Source organism: Polyodon spathula, chromosome 5 (genome assembly GCF_017654505.1).
Source record: "Polyodon spathula isolate WHYD16114869_AA chromosome 5, ASM1765450v1, whole genome shotgun sequence".
Taxonomy (NCBI): Eukaryota; Metazoa; Chordata; class Actinopteri; order Acipenseriformes; family Polyodontidae; genus Polyodon; species Polyodon spathula.
In genome coordinates this window covers 40,582,594-40,606,709 of record NC_054538.1, presented here as the reverse complement: position 1 = coordinate 40,606,709, position 24,116 = coordinate 40,582,594, and the positions used below count along the sequence as shown (strand labels likewise).

The following is a 24,116-nucleotide window of genomic DNA, read 5'->3' as shown; positions in this document are numbered from 1 at the left end:
CCCACGAAACAGTCTTTAATTTTACGACACCAAAAGGAATACTGAAGGGAATCCTCGGGGTGCGTTGCAGCAGCTGTAGTGTGTGATGATACCTGAGAAAAAGCAACATGCCGATGCAATGTACCAAGTTCGTGAAATAGCAGCCTACACAATGTTAAAAATATTCCCTAGAAACAAAACAAAACAACCAAAAAAAATATTAGACATCAGTGCAGAAAACAATAAAACATAAACACAAGCAATTAGTGCAGAAAACTTATAATGCCTGTTCATAATCTTATTGTAAAATGTTATCGTAATTTATCTTGTGTGTGATCATGCCGCAATCCAAATACGTGAAAAGTATTTCAACCCGAAATTAGAACAGCGTGCTCACTTTACCGCAGTCATTTTTACAGTTAAACAACCCAACTTTTAACAAAGTATTCACAGCAACAGTTTAAGAGCTATACAAATATTTCCTCTCGACATCGGAACTATACATAAGGAAATGCTGTTGTCCCCCGAACGATTCGGTAGTGTTTCTTTGATTAATTTCCGCTTCCGGACCTATGTTAAGAAATTTTAGAAAATGGCGCTAATTCAAGGAGCTGGGGATCCCAGTGTAACTGAAATAAACTGTGATTTGGGACCGAATTTGAGCGAAGGGGATATTAATACAGGACCTCCAGCCGATGATGGGGAACCAGAAGAGCGGGATCACAAGCTCCAGTGTTACTCGAAGCGCGCGGTTACAGAGCTCCTTGAAAAATACCGGGAGCTGCTGAAGAGAGAGCTAGACCGAAAAGTGCAGTTATCCAGTGATGATTTACTCCAGAACCTGCAGTCGGTGAGTGTTTTGAAAACAAACAAACAAACAAATAAATAAATAAATAAAGGTTTTAAGCAGCTGCAGAACACAACATTCAAATGTAAGTAGAGTATTGTCGTTTGTCAAATGTACACTTCCCTAATTTACTTGATTAAAAACAATGCAAACAACTTGCATGCTATGTTTTATATAAGTTCCAGTTGGCATTGAATTTAGTTCATGCATACATCATTTGCTGCTTTAAAAACAAACAGAAAATCTTTTTTTTTTTTTTTTTTTTTGGACAAATTACGTAGATATCAAGAACTTTTTTTTAAACAAACGATTTGAGTAAAGTGTACTGGAAAATGAAACCTTCTACGTAATTTATATATACTTATGCGTTCTCTTAATTAATATTGACAAAAAAAAAAAAAAAAAAAAAACCTTCCCTGTGAATACAATAACACGGATTTAAAAGGATGTAAAGCTGAATAAATGCAGATCGCCAGCTGGGGCGTTCTGTTTATTATGGATGTTTGCTTTTTACTGCCATCAGTAATTTCTGAATGTTTTCATTCCAAATTATGAATCATTGAACGTGTTTTTGTGATTTTGTTTGACATTATTATTTACATACCATGATTTTCTCGTTATGTTCCTCAACTAAACAAAGAGATTGTATTCAAAATACAAAACAAACCATACCACGCCTACTACTGCATGAAAATAGTGCTCCAATGACAATTGCCAACCCCCTTCCTTTTTATAATATCCACCCTTATGTGGCACCAAAGCAGGCTGATACGCGACGGACTGCTGTATATGATGATAAATTACTAAAATTAATACATTAAAAAAATATGCGTTTGGTGAAATTTGTCACGTGACTGCTTATACGTCTAGCATATTATTCAACGTTTAACCACTATAGAGTTTATACGTTTAACGTTTAAAGTGTCCATTTTCAAATATAATTTACAATCCAATATAAATCACAAGTTCAAAATGAGGGAAAGGGAAGGCTGGTGTAGCTGTAGATCTTGACAGTGTAGAAAGAGTTAATGGGATACCAAATAGTTGTCATAGCTAAACAATATTGCAGATTTATAAAGACCCCCATCTGCCCCAATTAGTTTTCCAAACTGATTAGTATTGGACAAACCTATAAATATGTGGCTTTTGCTAGTAATACAAAAAAAAAACTGTAGAAAAGTATGTAAGACTTATAAATGTTAAATTGCACTTAACAATACCTGTATAATTCTTAACAAAAATGTTGGTGCCCGATGCTTGAAGTCATACTTCTCCTGTTTATTCTGTGCTGCCGGAGATTTCTTTTTGCGTTGACATGAATCAGTCACTGACTCCATGAGCATCTTCATCCTGCTCACCACAGCTTTTGAGTCAGTTTCCCAATCTGCCTCACTGCATGCAATGTTCGCATCCAGATCAACTGGCAAACAAGTCTTCACACCATGCATAATTTAAAATGGTGTATGGGTTATGGAAAGCTGTTTGTTTGTTTGTCCAGGAAGCAAGTGCTGCAGGTTGAATGAAATTGTCCCAGCCGTCTGCTTGTTTGTTGACATGCTTCATTAGCTGAGTATTCTTGGTCTGGTTGAACTGTTCTGTGAGAGCATTGCTTTGCGGGTGGTAGCCTGACATTGTTGACTGACAAATGACCTTCATTTTACACAAAGTGCGAACCAAACTGTTGCACATCTCGCGACTTTGGTCATGAAGAAAGTCCTCACGTGCTCCAAAGAGGAAAACCAGCTTCATAAGGAATCGGTGAACACCGTCAACATATTTATCTTCTACCCACCTTGTCAGGTACTCTGTGAAGACAATAACATACCTGTAGTCAGTTGCACTCTGAGGCATTAAGTCAAGTGTTAGCAAAACTGGTTGAGTATTGCTTTCGTGCACAGTGCCAGTGTGAATATGGTAACACTGGCCAGCATATTAATGTTTGTTTTTTGCAAGTATTTGTAAACATTTGACTACTCACCCAGACAATTTTTTATAGACAATCGGCTGGTTTCACATATCCCAATTGGCAGTAATCTTGGACTACCTTACCTAATGTAACATTGGGCAGTCCAAGACCAGTACTAATTACGGTCTGTGAAACCAGCTGTAAATGATACACTAAGTTTAATAATATATTTGATTGAAACGTATAGAATCTAGGAACTTTCATTTCTGACAAAAAATATAATCTGTACAAAAACAACCTTAGAGTGAAAGGATCTGCTGAAAGGGGTCGGGCCTACAGGTATGCTATTTAACAGTAAATAGTACATAATTTCCTGAATCGTTTTCTTGTTTATTTTTACAGCACTTTGATGCTGCTGTTCAAGAGAATATTACCATCAATGGAGACACTTGGGAGACAGCTTCAGAAGAGCAGCCCCAAAATGGTAGGAGGTTTCCTTTTTTGTTTGCTTCTCTCTGAATAAGCACAGTGTCAGTTATGAGACGGCAGATGGATCTCTGATCTTAGAAGGAGAGCAATAGTAACTGTCTCATCTCTCAATGTGCTGACTGCACTGACCAGGATGTCCACCAAAACGGCCTCCCAGTTGTTACTGGAAGAGCAATGCCATGTGCCATGCAACAGATTTTCTATAGTGGACCAAATCACAAATTATATTACATTACTTTGGTAAGAAGATGATCATTCCCACATTTTTTAGGGCTGTATTAGAAGATTTGTTTGCTAGCCAGGAATTCAAAGATTATTTTAAACCTTCGAAGGTTCGTCAGACACCATTCATGCACTGTATGTTTTTTTTTTTTCTGTTAACAGAAATCGTTTGTCAATGTGTGAATACTATAAATCACACATTAAATGTCGCTTGCATGCAAAATTTGATCTTTTGATTTGTATAATGCATATTATTTAAACAAAAGTTGTTTGTGTTAAAATCCACTACTAAATTGTTATACATAACAACTCTATATGGCTTCGCTCTAATGTTTAAAGGAGGTTATATTATGCCAATGTACTGAATGCCTAGTGTACAAGACAGGGTAAGAGAAGTGTTATGGTAGAATGTGTTTGAAACATACAAAATATACGCGAAAACTAATTTTAATTTTGAAAAAACTGAGCACCGCCCGTACCTCCCCCCCTCCAGCTTGTGTTAACCAGAGGCAAATTTCTTCATTCGCCGTCTCGACAGCAAAGCGTTGTATAGCGTAAGCTGTATTGAAAGAAATGTCTCGAAACCCCTCTGCTGTTTGGGATTTTGTTTTTGTTAAATGCCCCAGACGACCAAAAAAAAAGTTGAATGCAAACTGTGCAAGCGACTGTTGATATGTCATAGAGGCACATCCAATCTCTGGGGTCACTTTACAATCGTAAGTTGTTGTTATTATTATTATTATTATTAATAATAATAATTTTAGTAGTAGTAAAATGTGACTGTGACTGACCTACTTGGAATGGTGACTGTTAAATTAAGTTTGTTTTGCCTAAGTCCACTGCAGTTCGTGCTGCTGCAATGCAAGCTTCCTCGCAAGCAGCATCAGTTCCGTGTAAATAAACAACGTGCATTTTTCTTTAAATTACAAAAACATGTTTACTGTTCTATATAACGTGTTTTTAAACTACATGGGAATGTTTTATTCCATTTATATGGATTATCTGTAAAACAATAGAATTTTCAATCAAGTATATTAGTAGCTATGGTGACGTCACCAGTAAATTTTATGCAAATTAGTACCATCGATGGTTTGAACCTTCCTTCAGTAATGTGTTCCAAACCTTCAAAGGTCAAATGTACCCTTCGTTGCAGCAGCCTTCAAAGCCAACATATTGAGTTTGTCTTGTGTAGGCTAACCTCCAATGACATGTTGTACAGTACAGGGTTGAGAAATCAATTTGGCCACAAGGTGGAGGTATTAATTTTTTTTCTACATTGAGTCCTGTTTTCGTTTTGAATACACTATCATTGTACAATTGATCGAATTAGAAAAGAAGAATATCGAACTGCCTGCAAATATACTGGCATATTGTTTGGCAACATCATCTATGGGATGTACAAGATTAATTGTAATTGGAAATGTTTGTCATGTGACCACCTGGAATAAATGTATTTTGTGGGTTGCTTTGAATTCTTCCCGATTAGCATGTCTGTTAATGTGTGTTTTTGTCGCTTTTATGCATTTTCAGATGCTGACAACAAGTCTCTTGATGACCTGCTGGACGAACACATTTTGGAGACTGTTCTCAGACGCAAACACAATCCAAAAAAGATCCTTCCCTATATAGTCAGGAGGTTGAAAGCTGAACGGGAAATGATGGTGTGTATTCTTCTCTGTGTAATCCAGTGATTCAGAGTTTTTTTAACTTCAATAAAAACTGACAGTATGCATTTGGCCTAACTCCTGATAATAAGAATTACTGAAAATACAATTTTTTGCTGGTCCCTTAAAATTTGTATTAACGAGAATTAAAACATTTTATGTATGTATGTATATACGTGCACACACACAGTCGCAGACAAAAGAATTAGCACCTTACACGTCATATAAGATCATTCAAGAAAACTTGTTAAGTACAAGTATTTAGTAAACATTTGCCATTAATTATTATGACAAAGACCAAAATACACAGTTTCTGGTAGTTTAACAGTCTTTATAAAAAAGCAAAAGCACTTAACCAATTTCAAATATTTGTTCCTGACAAAAGTATTGGCACCCCTGCTTTTAGTGTTTTCTGTGTCCTCCTTTAGCATTTATTATGGCTTTCAGACGTTTAGGATCATTCTTAACCAGTATGCTACATCTTGTTGGTGAAATCTGGGCCTATTCTGTCAAGCATATTTCCTTCAGCTCAGACAGACTGGATACACAATGCTTGGCTACAGCTTTTTTGACATCAGTCCAAAGCATTTCTGTTGGATTGAGCTCTGGCGATTTTACGGTCTTTGTTTTCTTCAAGATTTCCAGAGTTGTCTTCCTTGTATGCTTTGGGTTGTTGTGTTGGAAGATAAACTGTCTGCCAGTCAGCCTACGAGCAGATGGTATCATTGAACTTTGTACGATACAAAGTGATACATGGTTGCATTTATTCGAGCTTCAATCACATCAATGTCTCCAGTCTCTGAACTGCTAAAACACTCCCAAATCGACTTTGTCTCGGGCGCCGTTACCCAAACATGCCTGGTAATGCCCTCTGTGTCGGGTTATATTGCCAACAAGTGATTTACAACAAAACTAGGGGTGGGGATTGTATTGCCTATTTTTCCTCACCTAGAGCCTTTACTAACTAAACATCTCGGTATCCCTGAAAAGACCTTTCTTAAAAAAATATGCTAAATATTTTAAAGACATCTCGCAAGTAGAATCGTGGCACCCTGAAATGTTATTTTTCTAGGAAAGCAGTACAGCTGGGGATGGGAAGTTTGTTGCCAGATAACTTCACTCTGACTACTTGCTCACTAAATACCTTGGTATGTTAACTTTAATGAACAATCTGTCGCTAAGTTCAGTGGTGCCCTAAATATGATTAATTTACTAACAATGCTGAATGACTGGGTGGAGTATGTGTTCTCTCATTTACCCAAAAAAGGATTTTTCCTGAGTGGTAACAGCCAGCACTGGTACATTATTAAATGTAGTGTTGTCCTTGCCAATCCATGGCCAGAAACCTACCATTGAGGGTAAAAAGATGAAAAAATGGCATACCCAGTCATTCCACACTGGTAATAAGTGGATCATATTTGTGGTACCACAACACTTGTGGGAGAGAGTGTTCATTAAAGTCTCTTGCATATTTTTAAAGATTCAGGGATACCAATATATTTACTAGAAAAGCAGTCTGAGTGAAGTTATCTGGCAACAAACTCCCCATCTCCAGTTGTACCGCTTTCCTAGAAAAACGAGAATTCCTTATACTGAATAATGTTACGTTAACATATTGAATTGCATATCTTTGTTGTTTTCCATATACTAAAACTGACCAATTGAAAAACGTGACATTTTGAAATCTAATATGAAATACTGTAACTAATATTGTGGCTTATAGTAATATCATTTTGGAGTTTCTTTGATTACATGATGTTAAATAAAAGATCAAAATTATATATGTGTATATATATATATATATATATATATATATATATATATATATATATATATATATATACACACACACACACTTTTTTTTTTTTTAATTTAATTCTCAATCCTACAATTCTATGTGATGCTGAACTTTTGGCCATTGCTATAAAATATATATCTATCATGATGCTATTATCTGCAAGCTGCGTTGACTCTTACAAGAGTAGGAAACTAATTTTTGTGGATTAAAGAATGATGGACATATTCATAAGATGTGTCATTCTGATATAATAAACTTGGTGCTGATGATTTGGCATCAAATAACTTTCCACCCAGTGCAATTTTAAAAATGTAACTAAATCCACGATAATGTTTTTGTAATATGTTTGTTTTTTTTTTCTTACAAGATTTTGTTCATGTTTTCAGGGATTGTACCAGCAAGTAGTTACACCACAAAAAATAAGAAGCGATCCAGAACAAGGTAAGAATGAGATAGTGTATTTCAAACAAGTTGCTACATGGAAATCATGACCATTGGTTCTGGAATGCCAGTATCATGTGATGTGATGTGATAACACTATGTAACACAATTTTTGTTCCTGGGTAGTAAGTGTTATTTCCTGATTGCTTATGCCTCAAAAGTATAGAAAATGGCTATTATTCCCCACGAACTTTGCTTTTGTGACCAGGACAGAGATATTTCAAAATATCACTATTTCCAAAGGGAAAACGGGCAAATGTGTGCCTTTTCGTTCACATAAACTCAGAAAAAAACCTAAGAATCCAAATTAACATGTATTTATACTAAAGTAATACAAAAATGACTACAAAAGATTTAGAAGTGAGTAGTTTTTCGAGATTTACGATTATACTGTAAATACAGTATAATCATAAATCTCAAAAAAACGAAGACACACATTTGCCTGTTTTCCCATTGGAAATAGTGATATTTCAAAATATCACTGTCCTGGTCACAAAAGCAAAGTTTGTGGGGAATAATAGCCATTTTCTATACTTTTGAGGCAAAAAATGTTACATGGTGTAATCCTGACACATACAATTTCAAGTGTGTGCACTTGAACAACACTCCCTGTGCAAGCTAGTTCATTCAGCTCTCAGCAAGAGTGGTTAGTAAAACACTCGGGGCAGGTTGAGTGAGCACAAACCAGGAAAACACAGCAAAGGAACTGAGGGTCCAATTCATAAGCTTCTTTTGAAAAGGGGAGAGATAAAAATGTACCCTGTGGTTTGATGGAGAATTATGAACTGTAAGGCTTAACTGTTTATACTATAGTTTAGAGATTGTTTGAATATTTAAGTAAACTTAATAATTAACCATGTTCAAAAATAAATCTTCTGAACATGCACCTGAGAACAGCTATGTTGGACAATGGAAATGTAGTTTGACATTCCTGATGTCCAAAGTGCTTGTTGGGTTACTGTGCAGTGTATTTACCAAGTACATCCACCAGCAACAGAGCCATGTGTTATTTAACAAGATTGGACAAGAATCATATGTAACTTGTAGCTAATTAAAAAAATGTATAATAATAAATACGTTGGTAATCAGGGTTCGACATTAACCATGACCTTGTGGCCCGGGGCCGATAGAGAGTACAGTTTGGCCGGTAGTTATGCAGCACCACAGGCCCGACTGGGCCAGTTACATTTAACTGGTTTAATATATATAGTGCATATGGCTGCCGTTTCATGAATCCAGGAAAATCAAAAAATGTGCCAAAAAGCTGAAAATTAATTTACAAACCATTTTGTTAAAACATAACTACAAACCAACCCTAATTTTCCCACGTAACATCATATTTGTTGTACAGTCAGAATCTGAGACTGTGTACCGAAGTGCTTTGTTGGTTGTACTTGTTCCCGCGGCAAATCTTTTATAAATTGGGTTTTCTACAATAAACCGACCAGCCAAAGGAAAGCACTGAAATCAATAAATCATAAAGAATGTAATTATGAAAAAAAAATGAAGAACATAATTTAGAGTGGAGTCTTCTTAACGTCAAAGGAAAAAAAAGTAACGCTCTGCCTTGTTTGCCGTCAGTTTCCCAGACTTGCAGATAACAGAAGCTTTATTTGTTCTGAATTCAACACTTCGTTTACATCCTATCCAGTCTCACAGTAAGATGTCCCGACGAATACCTAGATACGAGATCGACTTGTCAAACTTTTTGATTTGGGATCCGATGTGTTCAGGTCAAAAATGCCGTTCCGAATCTTTCCAGGACTCGCTGGTATCAGCAAGATTGGCACTGACTTGGGAGAGGCTACACAAGCGACAACGCTTTATATAGGATGATTATTTTGTATTATGAATATTGTTTTAATAGTGTTTATTATTAGGATTAGGGATGTTAATTTTGAGTAGTTTCCTATTTGAATACACCAGTTGCAACCTTTTTGTGTATTTGATTACCCGAACTCTGGTCCCTTACGCTACCAAGAGTAAAAGGCAAATGCGTGTGCACAACATGCAGACAGCATAACGGTGTAAGCCGGTAAAGTTTAGCCGGGCTCACAAAGTGAACAAACAATGTCCAAGACGAGATTTCTTCCCCCGGTACCCTATTTCCTTAGGCACAGGTTTTTTTTTCTTTTGTTTACTGAATTAAAATACAGAACTCAATGAGCAGCAGCAGCGTGTATCTCTTCCAATTAAAGCAACAGTAGCATAATATTGCTCAAACCACCAAATAATAATTTTTGCTGTAGTGTATTCAAAATAAAATAACAAATCATTACTAATTGCAATTAGCCATCAAGTACTGAATCTAAGTCAAATTACTTTATTTAATAACCTGTAAATAATTCAAAACAAGGACATCTGGTTGTACTTTTTAATGTTCAGTGCAAATGTTGCCGTTTCTCCATCCATTCAGAGAAAGTCAATAGTAGATGTTTTACATTGAACTACAGTCCAGAGTTAAAAAAAAATAACTCCTTTTCAACTCCAAGTATCTTGCATTTTCTTATTAGTCACTGCGTTATTTTGCTTAACATTTAGTATGTCTTTGTATTCATCATAATGTTAAATTACCTTTCTAATTTCAATGTTACCCAAGTTTGGATTACTTTTAGCATTTGCTATATACATGTTAAATGGCTGAAGTAACATATATTGAAAGGCTTCGTTTAGTCACTTTCTTTTGAGACGTGGACTCTCTTTGGTTACCGTACACAGAAACATACTGAAAATAAAAACCATCATGAAAAAATATATAAATATATTGGGCCAGATAAAATTGCACCTGGTCGAGTAAAAACACTAGCTCAGTGGCCCGAGGGATTTGATAGCAGTGAGATCTGCACCTTTGAGGAAGTTGTTATATAAACAATGACAGCATACTTAAGACGCCAAATATAAATAGCATCAGTTTTTATGAAAGCCACACCAATGTATTCAAGACCGGAAACCAATATTTTGTTATTGACTTGCTGCCATACCACTAACAGCCAACATATAACCTCATCTACTGTCATTAGCCCTTTTTATTGTTTATTTCTGTCCTGTCTTTGCTGTCAATATAACTGATGGTTTTTTTTTTTTCTTTTTTAATTGTCTCTTGCATCACACTATATCGGTTGTTACTGGGAGACATACGTTGTGTCTGGCTTATCATAACCAGTGTGTATTAGTGAGGGACTACTGTATACCATTATGAAATGTGTAATATTAAAATACATTTCTGAACTGCAGCTCCCTTCCCCTAAAGTACAATAGCTTTATTGTACAGTTCAGAAATCGGTAGGGCACATCATAGTGTTTTTTGTTTATTTTTAAACACATCTGCAGGAGTAAGCATTAATATGCATAAATGTTAATCTTTCAAGACAGGAGTTGCATCTTTCTGTGCAGGGTTCTTTCTTATGGTATCTTATGTCTGTCTTTTTGAAATGCATTTATACAGAAAATAGGCCCAGCTAAAAATGTCTTTATTTATTTATTTATTATTGTAAGTCCAACAAAGGGTATCAAATGTATACTTTTAGGTTTGAAGTGATGTGGAGAAACCTAAATGTTTGCTCCTGCTTACCAAATATGGTGGTGTTCCTTTCAGATTCATTAGAGAACAAAGGTGTTCCCTAAATGACTCGCATTTAAACATCAGACTTTATTGATATCTTTCAACATTCAATCATTAGATCTAAAAAAAATAAAAAACCTTTGTACTAAAATTAGTTAATTGTTTTTGACCCGAAGTGTTTTTTGAAACATTAGAATTGGTATAGTTTGCCTATCTATCAAATTGCACAGACTAGTATTGGTTTTAATGGAAGTCATGGATGTCCATCAAATGCCAACAAAACTAAAAATATTAGTGACTAGATTAGTTCAATTCATCAGTTACAGTCTGGTACCGTTGTATACTTCTCTTGGATACAACCATGGCTAAAATTAGCGAAGCTTGTAATATGCCAATCCATTTTTAATTGGGAGTAAACAACCAAGAATCCTGGCCAAATTGCTGGGTGCATCAGACTTGGGGATGGGTGGAGGGGGGGAGAAACACTAATGATTCCAGCACAAAATTCCAAAATATGGACTACAGTGAACATTGTGTAGTGATTTCTATCTTTCCATCACTCACGTTTCGATGACAAACCCAGCTTCCAATCTCCAACGTATTGATGGGTGCTTCTGGGTAAATGAAAGTACCTCTCAAATCGCAGCTATTATTGAAGCATAGTAAACAGGAAATTCTTTCTATGCTTATTCTGGCAGGATTGTGTGTTCATATAATTATCTTTAAAATGTGTTTAAGAAATGCCAAGGATAAAAATCCAAATTTGCAACTATACATAGTACTGGAATACAAATAAAGCAGCATATAGTATAGTAGGTGTTGGAGCAAAACTTTAGAACATTTCAAAAGCTAATCACCTTATTTGTATGACAACCTTTGCATTCTACAAATTCTTCTGTCGTGGGAAGTTTACTTACCATAGTACTGTAATTAACATATTCTTTCATTTCTCTTTTTCATTTCCTCAGTTCTTACTTTCTGAAACTGTAAGACTGGGCTGGGACATTAAGTTCCCACACAAAAGGGTTTCATAACTGATAATCCCTGTTTAATTTAGTGCTAACCATGACTGAGTACATTATACTTCAACTGCAGCTATATTCTCTCCTACCAGTGAACTGAACCGGGAAACTGTCCTGGTACAATAAAACACAATGGCGACGATGCCTTCTCTATCAACACTAGGGTAGATTCATTTTATAAAACCCTTCTCTTAGTATCACTTATTGTCTGTGGCAAAGTCAAACAGGTTTATTTAACAAAGTGTGCTGCTGGCAGAATGAAAGCGCCAACAGGGATAAATATACTCTGTATCCAAATGAATTCAAACGGAAACGATATCTTATTTACAGTACCTTTAGAAATTCAAATTGAAAGTGGAGCAGTTAAAGCACTAAAGCTATTAAGGATTAGACTTTTTAAATATATTTTTGTAATAAATAATGCTCCTTTGTTCAGACTGATAACTGCAATAGTGGCCTAAAGGTGGACACCCATGCATATTATACAAGTTACCTTTTTTTTTTTTTTTTTCTTTAGATGACAGAATGAAAAATATGTTGGCTTCTGCACCTGGAATGGCCAAACAGGCCAGCACAGTCATGAAGGTAGGAGAGCTCAGTACACGTAATACATTTCCCGTTATTAATGTATAGTATTGCTTTAAATCCAGTTTTACAATGACCTAACTGAAATACAGACTTGTGAAAAAAGAAGGAAGAACTGACTGCATATCAAGCGAAAACCTAAATTTTCATTAACTTCAGCAATGCTGTATCAGCTTCATGATATTATTTTTCAAGCATTGAGGCACACTGTTTAGCGTTTAGAACATACTCCTTCCTTTTATTGTAATAAGAGGTTTAACTTTACACAGTATAGGACTTTGAAAGTTGTTGACAATGATCCTAGGGAATTGAACCAATAATTCAATTGTTGATTGCATAGAACAGACATTTTAAATTATAAATTGGGTATAGTGACATCTTTTTGTTAAAACAACTTTTTCTGCAATCAAAACAACAGCACTGACATGATTCTCTTTCTTTTATAAAGTCGCTGCAAGCTTTGCTTCAGAAAGCGGAAGGGTTGTCCCAGGTTATGAGAATGGAGCCTTTTGTCGGGCTCTCCAAGGCACACCAAGCAGTTTTCAGACATGAGGAAAGAGAGGAGAAAAGTAACACAAACTGTCTTGCCAGTCTGCTGGAGGTAACTCCCACAGAGAATGTCGCAAAGAATTCTCCAAAGATTAGATGCCCATTGAAAAGAAAATCTGTGGAAACTGAAACACTGGCAATGTACCCCCTGAGATCAAAGAGACAAATCAGTCTTAGCGGAAGCTAAAAATTACTTTTCTGCGTTGAACTATACAGGTTAAACCTTTGCAGAGATTGAAGAAGAAAAGGCAAGAATGGAAAGTAAAATGTACACTGCTATTTGGATAAAGGTGTCCTATATCCATTAACAACATTAACTGTAGTGTTCATTGCTTTACACAACTCCCAAGCATTGCCTTGTAATTTTAATTTTGGAATTTTATACCACTTTCGTGTACATAAATATATAAAGCTATATGTAAATTATGTAGACTTTTTTTTTATTGGGGGAGGGGTTAAATGTTTTTTTTTATAACAGTAATTGGTATATGTTCTTGCACAGAAACCTTTTAAAGCTGTCTTTTTTTAAATATATCTTTTAGACCTGCAATCCTTTTTGTAATATCTGTCAATCCTGTTTTTTGTTTTTATTCTTCAGACCTCATGTAAATGTGGCATTTTAACTTGTAGGCATTGGGGGGGGGGGGGGGGGGGGGGGGGGGGTACCCAAAATAGCATTCAGTTGTTTTCAGTTTTCCACAAATTACATCTTGTCTGCTTCACATATTCCTGTAATATTTTTGTTTTTGTGTTTTTCCTTTTTTGTATAGTTTTTATTGTAAATTTTAGATATGCTAAAAATCATTGTCCATTTTGTAAATAGCCTTGTGCTGAAATAAAAACACCAAACAGTCCCTAATGACTAATTATTGGGTCTCTATTATTATTATTATTTATTGGTCCTATTATTAATTAATTAAAATTTAAAATATATATATATATATATATAATATAATAATATATATATATATATATATATATATATATATATATATATATATATATATATACACATACACAGGACACGGCACTGGTAGCCAAAATAAACAGACAAATAAAACTGACTATACAGACAAAACACGGTGAGCTTCTTTTTATTATTATTCTCTTAACCTCAGTCTCCAATCCCCTTCTCCACTCACCGAACACACAACCCAGACAGAGTGGGTGAAAACATGCAGCTTTAAAATATTATTTTGGACTTAGCAACCTTAATACTACAGAACCCCTAAAGGGACATAGTGTGAATTAAAAAAAAAAGAGAATAGTATCTTGTGTGCTAAAGTTAGTTAATACTTGTAAGAGACTGGTAGCCTAATTTGATTTCCTCTTCTTTTGTAATTTCTCTCTGACTTTGCAATGCTGTCATTTTCAGAGATGACATTTTGCATTGCAGTTGCGCCTACTTTCTGAGAACAAAAGCAAGATTGGGCTTGATCGTCAATGTGTTGGTCCCGATAACAACTTGCAAATCGCTGAGACACAAATGACTCAATTTACTCCTTATAATGAAGACTTTCATGGGGTAAAGTAGCTTTCTCCTGCAAGTTAGTCTTCAGGAGCTATGAACTATTGTATGATGCAGCCTACTGTATAATGTAAAGGGCATATATGTGTGTATTGTCCATAATAAATCGAGATAATTAAGTCGCAAATCCTGAAACATGACTCAAAATACTCCTTTCACCTATAATGTATAATTAATCGTTTGCAAAAAATAATGTATAATTATTGGTAAATATACCTCTGACAATAGGAAAACACAACACATCACAATTGATTGCACCTGTACCAAAATCTCACAGCCTACCACTTTCAATGTGACAGCATACTAGGGTTGGCCATGCTCCAGAGTCTGGAGCCAGCTTCAAGACCCTGAGCAGCACTGGCCAGTTTTCTTTAGGTGTGCTCCTGAGCAGAACGGAACGGTTCTGGATTCAGGCTCACCAGAGTGTTCCGGAGCCTGGAGCCTGAAGCTGAGGTTCTGGAGCTGCTCCACTCTCCTACCTTACATTAAACACTGATATATTAAGTCCAGTTTACTTTATTTTTATATTAACAGAATATGTAACTTCATAGGTATTGTTATGTGTTGGGGGTGATGAAATAAAAGCAGTTCTCACATCAGCTATTAGTAAATAACATATTATTTTTGTTTATTTTAATCACACCTTCCCTTAGTTCCATAACTGATTCTATAATCTCAGTGCAAAAGAAGGCGCCGTATTTTGACTCTAGACTCTACACTCTTAAGTATTTTCAAATTATGTAATTTTAACCACTTGCTCTGTTTAAATTCATCTCATTTTACAGCAATCTGTTTTCAGAAATTATGTCCTGACTTGACTGGCCAAAAGATGGTTGCCAGGTAGTTAAGGTCACATGCTGGAATAATGTGTTAATTATAAGAACATGAGAGTTTACAAACGAGAGGAGGCCATTTGGCCCATCTTACTCGTTTGGTTGTTAGTAGTTTATTGATCACAGAATCTCATCAAGCAGCTTCTTGAAGGATCCCAGGGTGAAAGCTTCAACAACATTACTGGGGAGTTGGTTCCAGATTCCCACGATTCTCTGTGTAAAAAAGTGCCTCCTATTTTCTGTTCTGAGTGCCCCTTTATCTAATCTCCACTTGTGACCTGTGGTCCTTGTTTCTTTATTGAGGTCGAAAAAGTCCTTGGGTCGACATTGTCAATACCTTTTAGAATTTTGAAAGCTTGAAAGCATTGTTTTTAAAAGGAGAATTTTCTGACTCATTTTGCATCAGAGATTTTGTAGAAAGTGTGCGATTGGAACTTTAATCTTTTCAGAAAGACCTGCTTTGTGCAACCACCCTCAAGAAAAAGTTTCCGGAACACTGTTGACCAATACATACTCAAGCATTGTGGGTATTTTAAAACAATAACTAATGTCTACATCACATGCTGCCATTACTTTTGATCTGTGGACCTGTACCAAAAATCACAAGCAGTTTCTTGCCATGACATGCCACTGTTGACCAGGAGTGGAATTTAACTGTAAAATGCATTGGCTGCATTTCTGCGGATGAGTCCCATATTGGGGAGAACATTGCCTCCTCTGTGCAAAATGTGCTGGACTCCTTTAACTTAAAACAAGTGGTATGTGCTGTACGTGCATGCAGTCTGTTGAAGTTGAAACAGCTTTCTTGTTTGGCACGCAGCTTACATCTCTGCCTACAGCAAATCATTGAACCATATGCACCATAATTGAACATGAGTGCACAAAAATAATAGATCCAACTAAATGGAAAACATGTTTCTGTTTAATATGTTGTGTTGGTATTTCCAGTTAATCTCATATACATGTGTTCCTTTCTCTAGTAATTAATATTTTACTTACCCCTAACTTTTAACAATAGTTCACTGTTTTTTGCTCCTCTTTATTTACTGTACTAGTTTCTACTTTGTTATGTTTGAACGGTTAAACTTGTCTTTTTATGTTGTAAATACTGAAATACTAGAAAAGTTGCACAAGAAAATAAAACAGCTTTAAAAACAGATTACAGCTTTCAACTCTGGAGTTGGAGCTGGAGCTGAGCTACTGGAGCTAGCAAACCCGGAGAACTGCCAACCCTATAGCGTACCACTTTCCAACTTTACACGGGTCAAATATTTGGTACGCGTACCACATTGTAACACTACACTGGAAGAAATGTTCCAGACAGTAAGAAAAATAAATAATTTATTTACGTTCAAATAATAACACACCAGGTTTGCACAGTTGTTATGCCATAAGAAAATACGGTGATTGTTTCCTAACCTATCCACTGAGAAAGACCAAGTGTCTGGTGCGCACGAGATAGATTTTTTTTTTTTTTCACGTATATTACTCCACACAGTTGTGATGAAAAACTTTCATGCACAATATTAAAAATAAAAAGTTGAAGTACTGATATACTTGGTACTTAATAACTTAATATATTACTAGTAACTGGGAACAAAAAACAAAATGCAAATAGTAATACTTGTAAGTCGTTGTACACTGAAAACTTTTCAGTGCAATGAACTGACAGTTTAAACAAAAATTCCCCGAGCACGTGACTTAAAAGAAAATGTAAGGACATTTCAAGAACGCGGTTAGACTGTAAAAAGTGAAACCACTCGTCGAGACTTCGGATTACCCCAATAGGTGGTGTAGAATAGGAAGAACCCGGGGGTTAGTTTCTGCATTTGTCTATATGTAGTAGAGATACTCGGGCTGTAGCTCAACAAGATCCCAATGCGTGTTTCTTCCGCCAGTAACCCCGGTTTATGTGTTGTTGTGCTGTCCCGTCCAACGGTGTGGAATGTCTGAAAGCGACTTTTTACAAGAGGAAAACGACTTGTTCCACGGATGTGAGGTAATGTACGCAAATGCATGCTAAAATAATACTTCTCGTTTCTAAGGTTTACTTTCTTGTTAAATGTATCGTATTCAGTGTGTCCACACTTGAATAATGAAAAAGCATTAATTTGACGAAATGTCATCTCAGCGTTTAAAGAACATTGTCTTTTATGCTGTGCAAAACAACCCGCCCGTCTCTCTCTCTCTCTTTCTCTCTCCCTTCCACACAACAAAACAGTGAAGCTGTGCAGTTAGACTGTAACTGTAAATTAACTACATAGACAGATTTAAAAACGACACTGTTGCAGTCTGTTTACACATGAAAGCTAGGGAGTCAGCAGATACTCTTGAGTTCTTTGCACCTCTGCTAACCCGTGAGCCAGGCAAGTCACGTAACACTGAGCCTTTGTCCCACCATTCTGATAAACTGCTATTCGGCAGTACCACAACTGTTACTGTTTAGTTTGGGCTACCTTGGTTGATGTCAATGACAAATGCTTCTGTTTAAGTAAATGCAAAAAAACCCTTTTACCTTAGAGCTTCGAGGACAATGGTAAAAGGTTAAAGAGAAGAGAGAAGAACAGAGTAGCTGCACAGAGAAGTCGCAAAAAGCAGATGCAGAAAGCAGACAAAATCCATGAGGTAAATATCGTAGTGTACAGTCTCCTTTGAAAACTGAACTAGCATCTTCAATAGAGACCACCAACCTTACGTCTTCAATTAAACATTTTCTTTACAAATTAGATTTAAAAAGTGGTTTTAAAACATTATTGCGCTTCACCATCCAAGGTGTTAGAAAATGCTGATTTGCTTGCAGTTGGATTGTGCAACACACACAAATCTTTTCAGCAATTTTTGTAGACTCACATATCAGGCTAGCTTCAGTGTACCAGTATGTACATTTGTAATCCACAAGATAAATTAGGGTCATTAGGTCATCCTTAAATGTAACTGATTTTCTACCCCAAAGTGATTTTAATAGTATTCTTCACTCTCTTGGGGCTCATGCGGAAAGTTGTGACTGGGCATCCTACAGGTCCCTCCACACACACCCTAACACTGTTTTGGGTATTGAACACTGATGAGATGTGACGAGGTGCTTGCAAGGTGTTTCTATTTTTCTAGAATAAATTTTCATCACTCAGTGATTACCACTTCTAATTCCGACAGGGAAGTTTGGATGTAAAGCAGCGGCAAAGTAATTTCTGCTTAAAACAAAAATGATACAGACAGTAAAAACGTGAGTCTTTACTGAGTTTCATACGACATCAGATCCCTGGCTCTACTTCTTAGTAATCATTCACTGCTTGTTCAAATATCTGAAGCGATAATACTGTCTGACTTTGTTATCACTTTCACAGGAGTATAAGTGCCTTGAGTATGAGAACTGCTCCCTGAAAAAAGATGTGGAGAAGCTAACCGACGAGTTGAGGCATTTGACTGAGGCATTAAAATGCCATGAGCCGATATGTCCCTTAATACACTGTGCCATGAACTTAATGTCCGTGCCCCGACCAGAAGTCATAATGCCAAGATAGAGACAGATTGGTCTGTTTTGTTTCACCCAAATGCAGGAACTTTTCAAGTGAACAGGTGCAGATAGTTGCAGCCTTCTCAACTCAAGTGCTACTTTTCCATCTGCACAATGAAACCAGTCTGTAAAACTCAATCTGATCTTGCTCCAGGATCAAACTCGGGCTGCTGCCATTTCCATCTGCAGTCTACAATCCAATCTGCAACAAGATATTAAAAGTCAAAAGATCACCTGTATGTATCCCATTTTTGTGTAATTTCTATTTGTAAGTTAATTCAATATTCACCTTCCTCGTGTTCTGCCTTCATATATTTTTTCCTGCAGCACAAGATTTAAAACATTAGGTAACTTCCATCAGTGCGAGTTGGAGAGATTGAATTCTCCCAGCCTGCTTTCCTAACAGGGTCACACAGAGTGCCAGTTGAAATTAATTTGCAAGTCTGCAAATTGAGCAAGTCTGGTTTCAAATTGTTCTTAATCTAGTAGCAGGTGGACATATGGCAAAAGTAATTTAATTTAAAGCGTTTCTTGGTTTGGAAGCCACAGCTGTTCCATAAGCATTCATTTTTGTATCCAAATCCTTTGTAGAACTTTCAGAACCATTGTTATGTTTTACATATTATGTTCTGGGCAGATAGCACTGCTGAATAGGCAAAATATATAGAGGTCTTTGTACCAAAATGCAACTTAAGTTATGGTTAGTTAATTCTCTTGTGAACCATAGCAAAAGTATTAAAAAATACCAAACATATAATTGATTAGGGATTGAGAGTTCAATAGGCAGTTCTGCTTTATCAGTCCCTACAGGTGTGTGGTCATTAAAAGCCAAACAAAACTCAGGGTTTTTGATAATCTGGCATCTACCAATGTGGCCTTGCTCCATGCTGTTTCAATAACATGTCCTTGGTGGTTTCAGTTATGGTTTGTGTTTATAACAGATACAAAAATCAGTTTTTTTTTGTTGAGTTCCCTCTTTAAACTGGTTTAATTTTATAGAACCAATAAGTTTAGCCATATTATGAGTTGCTTAGTCTAAAATATGTTCAAGAGCTTAGCAACACCTTATTTGATCGGCTTAAGGTTTACCTTGCCCTGATTTTGAAATAGTGATCAATGATGCTTGATGCTGCCATCTAGTGAGAGCTACGGGAAGTATATTTTACACCTTTTCATAGATATCTGTTGTTGTACATGGTAGGGTTTGTTGATGGAGTAGGAAGATTGTTTGCACTAGGTACTAAAGGGTTAATGGGTACTATGATTTTAATTAGATTTCTTTCTACATTAACTTTTATGTCTCTACGAATGTGAAACAGTAACCGTTTTCTTTAATATTTATCAGATGTTGAGTGTTCATGAGTCGTACTTACATTTTAAATGTAGCTAGCTATGACAAAATGTTTTTCATTTATTTTACTACTTGATTATAAAGGAGGCTATATTATTGATCTATGTATTAATCCGACTGGCAGGTTTGCGTGTTTTAGGGTGGCATTATTAAGATTGTCCACTATTTAGATACAAAAAAAAAGACTATGCATTTTCTCAATTGTTAAATAATTAAACCTAAAAAGGGCCATCTGTCTATAGTGTCCCAGAATGAATCTTATGTGCTGAATCTATAGATCTCATGTTACCCAGAGTAACCACCATTCTTTTTTTTAAATCCCTAGTGGTTGTAATAGGCAGGTTTTACTGTACTTCAAAGGGTAGTATTAAACTGTCAGCAGTCACTGAATGCTATTAACTGCCTGAAATTTGAATTTTTTTGTTTTTGTTTTTACTGTATCTTATAGTGAACTTAGGTACTTTGTAATGTGTATTTTAATTAAATATTTAAAAAAAAAAGAAAAAAAGGCTATTTTAATGTGTTGATAACGTATTCTCTTTCATCACAGCTTAACTTTTTTTTTAAGAATCAAAGAAATGTCGAAACTAATTTACAGATGCCTTCTGGATGTCTTGCTTATTGGTCTTCAGTCAGAAAGGAAAATGACAAAAGCCAGTTCACCAGTTAGACCAATCATAGATAGGTAGATGGGGGCTTTTGAAATGAGAAAGTGTCTGACCTTGTGAAACAAAATTCAGTAAGTCCTCACATACCCCCCACATACAGTAGTGTTGACAACATGATTATGGATGTATTCCTTTGCTCAGGCAAAATGACATTGTGAAGCCAGCACCATGGCCAGTGAACTCTACTCCCTTTTCTATTATCTCAAGCTTAAAGCTGGTTGAGCAAAAAGGCTCTTCTGAGGACAATGAAGCAGCAAAGCAGACTACGGCTCTTCTCAAAGGAATCTCACACCACCAACCCCATTACACTACCACATGGTGGAGGACTGTAGAACATAGACAGAAAAGCAAAATACCGAAAGGGAGAATACATCCGTTATTTAAATATTCTACAAACTGAGGCCAATTTACAATTAGACCCTTATTGGCAGGTATCGTTGTTCTGATTGAACTGATCTTTTAGGGTTTTGTGATGTGGGGTTAAGACTACAAGACTAATTTCAAACAGAGTGGACAGTAATATTACGGTCACTGTTCCTTAGTTATTAACTGTATAATAGACTAACGTGTGTGCGAGTAAATGCACTCGGTACTACTGAAGAGATGTTGCTGTAGAGATAAGATACAAAGAATGTGTTCTGGGTGGAAATGTCTATCTTATGGCTGAAAACAACACAACAAATGCACTTTAACTAAGAAGTACAATTATTATTTTTTTTTACATGACAAGTGATTAATGTCGTGTGGGATAAGGCTGGAATTAAACTTTATTTTCTTCATCAAGGGTAGACCACTAGGAGTTTAAAATATAAGTTAATATGTAGAGTTGCAAAAGTCTTGCGGTGAGGTTCTTGTGCACACTTTTGGCATAATAAGATGCACTGGAATCTTTGTGAATGGCAACCCTTTGCTTGTCTGAGAGGGGCTCGCAGTAAGAAGAATGTCTAGAATAATAGTTAGCAATTAGATGTTTAATCACAATTTTATAAGCAAATCTCCAGATTCAGATATGCAAGTGTGACATACAGAAGAACGGATGTAGGGACCAACAAAGACAAGTTCTGCAATTTGGTGTGAGTGGGATTTGAATGACGCTTGCATGACGCATCTAGCAATCAAACAGCAGTGCCATGTGGGGCCTCCCCTTTTTAAATTAAAAAACCACAGTAGAATCACTGGGGCAATGAAAATAAACTTTATGTAGGTGTCTTGCACAACCATCTGGATTAACATCATTATATTAAAATGAAAAGCAGCTGGAACACGAAGTAGGGTAGATAAATTAATAACAAACTGAAAACAGCGATCTCTCCTAATCCATGATCACACCTCAACCTTGACCTGACCTCTCTGTCATTCAGTCCTGACTTGCCAATTGTATCAAAGGATATCCGCCCATAGGGGCTGTTTTTGGATGTGTATTGTTCTTTATATCTATATATGTGCACGTATCTTTTTTAGGATTGTGAACAGAAGCCTTAAATTACCAACCCTAGTGTCATGATTAAACAGTACAGTAATTCATTCCTAAATAGGTAAGAGTGAAGTTTATGTTGTATGTTTCAACTGGCAGTATCATTCAGCCCCCTCAAAATTAAAAACACATGCCAGTACTGATGTTTTTTGTTAATGATTCAGTAAACATATTTCTCAAAGTAAAACAGTGGCAATGAAGAGAACTGAAAAATGTGTCCCTTGGTATCAAAGTATCACAACTACCCCTTCATGTAACATATGAATTTGTCTGAAAGATTACTAAACCCCATTTAGACAGTACTAATATGACCTCCTTCCATTCCACCCATGCTACAGAAAATATAACACAGAGGTGCACTGTACCGTACTGTCGTTATTAACTACAAAAATAACAGTTTCAAAATTTCCAATTGACGCACAGAGGTAAGAATAGGCTACTAAACAGTGTAGCTAGTGTGACAACCTCTGAACTCAGTGCATTCTTCACACTCCTGGAGACAAAAGGTCCATACATCTGCCTTTTGTTATCTTCTTGCGACCCCCTTTGATCCTAGTGGCATTATCTCTTTCGATCTCTTTGAAGTCTTTAGAGCCTGTGCTGATTGTAGTCCACAGCATTGTTATCTCGTTAGCTTGCAGTCAGTGTTGGGCAAGAGCTTGTAGACGCAATGTCTCTGTCAATGGTTAGCAGTACATGCAATTTGAACCATACAGTCTGCTATCTGCAATATTAGTCTCTTTTCAGAAAAGAACACCAGTATAGCTCTGCCAGTCCACATGCGTAGCAAACTTCTAGTCAATTCTCGATCCATGTTTTCCAACAGTGAAGGTTTACTTATGATGAAACACTAAACTCAGACACTCAAGGCCCTGGTCTTTAGGGTTAGGGTTGGAATTTCATGGTTACCTGGTAAAAATCCACCATACATACATACTTATTTTCATACATAGGTATATTGTTTCCCTTTGCTAGTAACCAAGCCTTTTTGGATACAACGATGGCGGTATTGTGTAAAGAATACATAAAAATGCATCACAAATATACAAACCCTTTCCCCTTACACGCTGCTCCCAGTTTAAGTTTTAAAGATTTTCACTACTGTAATCATCTATTCCTTACCATTCTATAGCTTTTCAAATATAATTCTTTTAAATGATTGTTTTTGCATGGAATTTCACCTCAACTGTGCTCAATTTGATTGAGATCCAGGGATTGTGGTGGCGATTGAAGATCCCTCACTCAAACCATATATATATATATATATATATATATATATATATATATATATATATATATATATATATATATATATATATATATATTGTGGCAAAGTGGTTGGTAAGGGGAACAGGTGTAGTGGTGATGCGGTGCAGGAGTGAGGAACAGACAACAGTGATTCAGTGAACAAGTGTTTATTTGTGCTGTTTCCAGGTCTGGCGACCATCAAATAATAAATCCCCAGCAGTACACAACAATGTGTAAGGTGCGGGGATGGTGAAGAACACAGTACAGTCTCAAACACAAACAAAGGCACGGTCACCAGTCCTGGGGGATATTCAAACGTGCAGGTGCTCTGTGCAGTGGTGCTCCGGATAGTGCTTTACGTGGCGACAGCTCCGGAGGTGTGCGTTAACTGTCTAGTGGTGCGAAAAAGACAGACAATTATAAACAAACAAAGACA

At 36.2% G+C, this 24,116-nt stretch overlaps 2 protein-coding genes across 2 annotated transcripts; both read left to right on the top strand.

Annotated features, from left to right (window-relative positions):
* Window positions 1-536: 536 nt before the first annotated feature.
* On the top strand, window positions 537-13,587 carry LOC121315965 (kinetochore-associated protein NSL1 homolog). Its single transcript, XM_041250604.1, has 6 exons — window positions 537-829; window positions 3,135-3,216; window positions 4,974-5,104; window positions 7,292-7,346; window positions 12,448-12,515; window positions 12,964-13,587. Exons 1-6 carry the CDS (start codon window positions 572-574, stop codon window positions 13,249-13,251), a joined length of 882 nt encoding a protein of 293 aa, XP_041106538.1. The 5' UTR covers window positions 537-571; the 3' UTR covers window positions 13,252-13,587.
* A 3,546-nt stretch (window positions 13,588-17,133) lies between these two features.
* On the top strand, window positions 17,134-20,742 carry LOC121315964 (basic leucine zipper transcriptional factor ATF-like 3). The gene is made up of 3 exons (XM_041250603.1): window positions 17,134-17,424; window positions 17,946-18,050; window positions 18,770-20,742. The coding sequence occupies exons 1-3, from the start codon at window positions 17,371-17,373 to the stop codon at window positions 18,944-18,946; spliced, it is 336 nt and encodes a 111-aa protein (XP_041106537.1). The 5' UTR covers window positions 17,134-17,370; the 3' UTR covers window positions 18,947-20,742.
* Window positions 20,743-24,116: the final 3,374 nt, after the last annotated feature.

Bases quoted from the DNA above. Each gene is read 5' to 3' on its own strand.
- LOC121315964 (XM_041250603.1), top strand. From the start codon at position 17,371: ATGTCTGAAAGCGACTTTTTACAAGAGGAAAACGACTTGTTCCACGGA. The intron at 17,425-17,945 runs GTAATGTACGCA...CTTTTACCTTAG, and splicing joins ACTTGTTCCACGGATGTGAG to AGCTTCGAGGACAATGGTAA. The intron at 18,051-18,769 runs GTAAATATCGTA...TCACTTTCACAG, and splicing joins AAGCAGACAAAATCCATGAG to GAGTATAAGTGCCTTGAGTA.
- LOC121315965 (XM_041250604.1), top strand. From the start codon at position 572: ATGGCGCTAATTCAAGGAGCTGGGGATCCCAGTGTAACTGAAATAAAC. The intron at 3,217-4,973 runs GTAGGAGGTTTC...ATGCATTTTCAG, and splicing joins AGAAGAGCAGCCCCAAAATG to ATGCTGACAACAAGTCTCTT. The intron at 7,347-12,447 runs GTAAGAATGAGA...TTTTTTCTTTAG, and splicing joins AAGAAGCGATCCAGAACAAG to ATGACAGAATGAAAAATATG.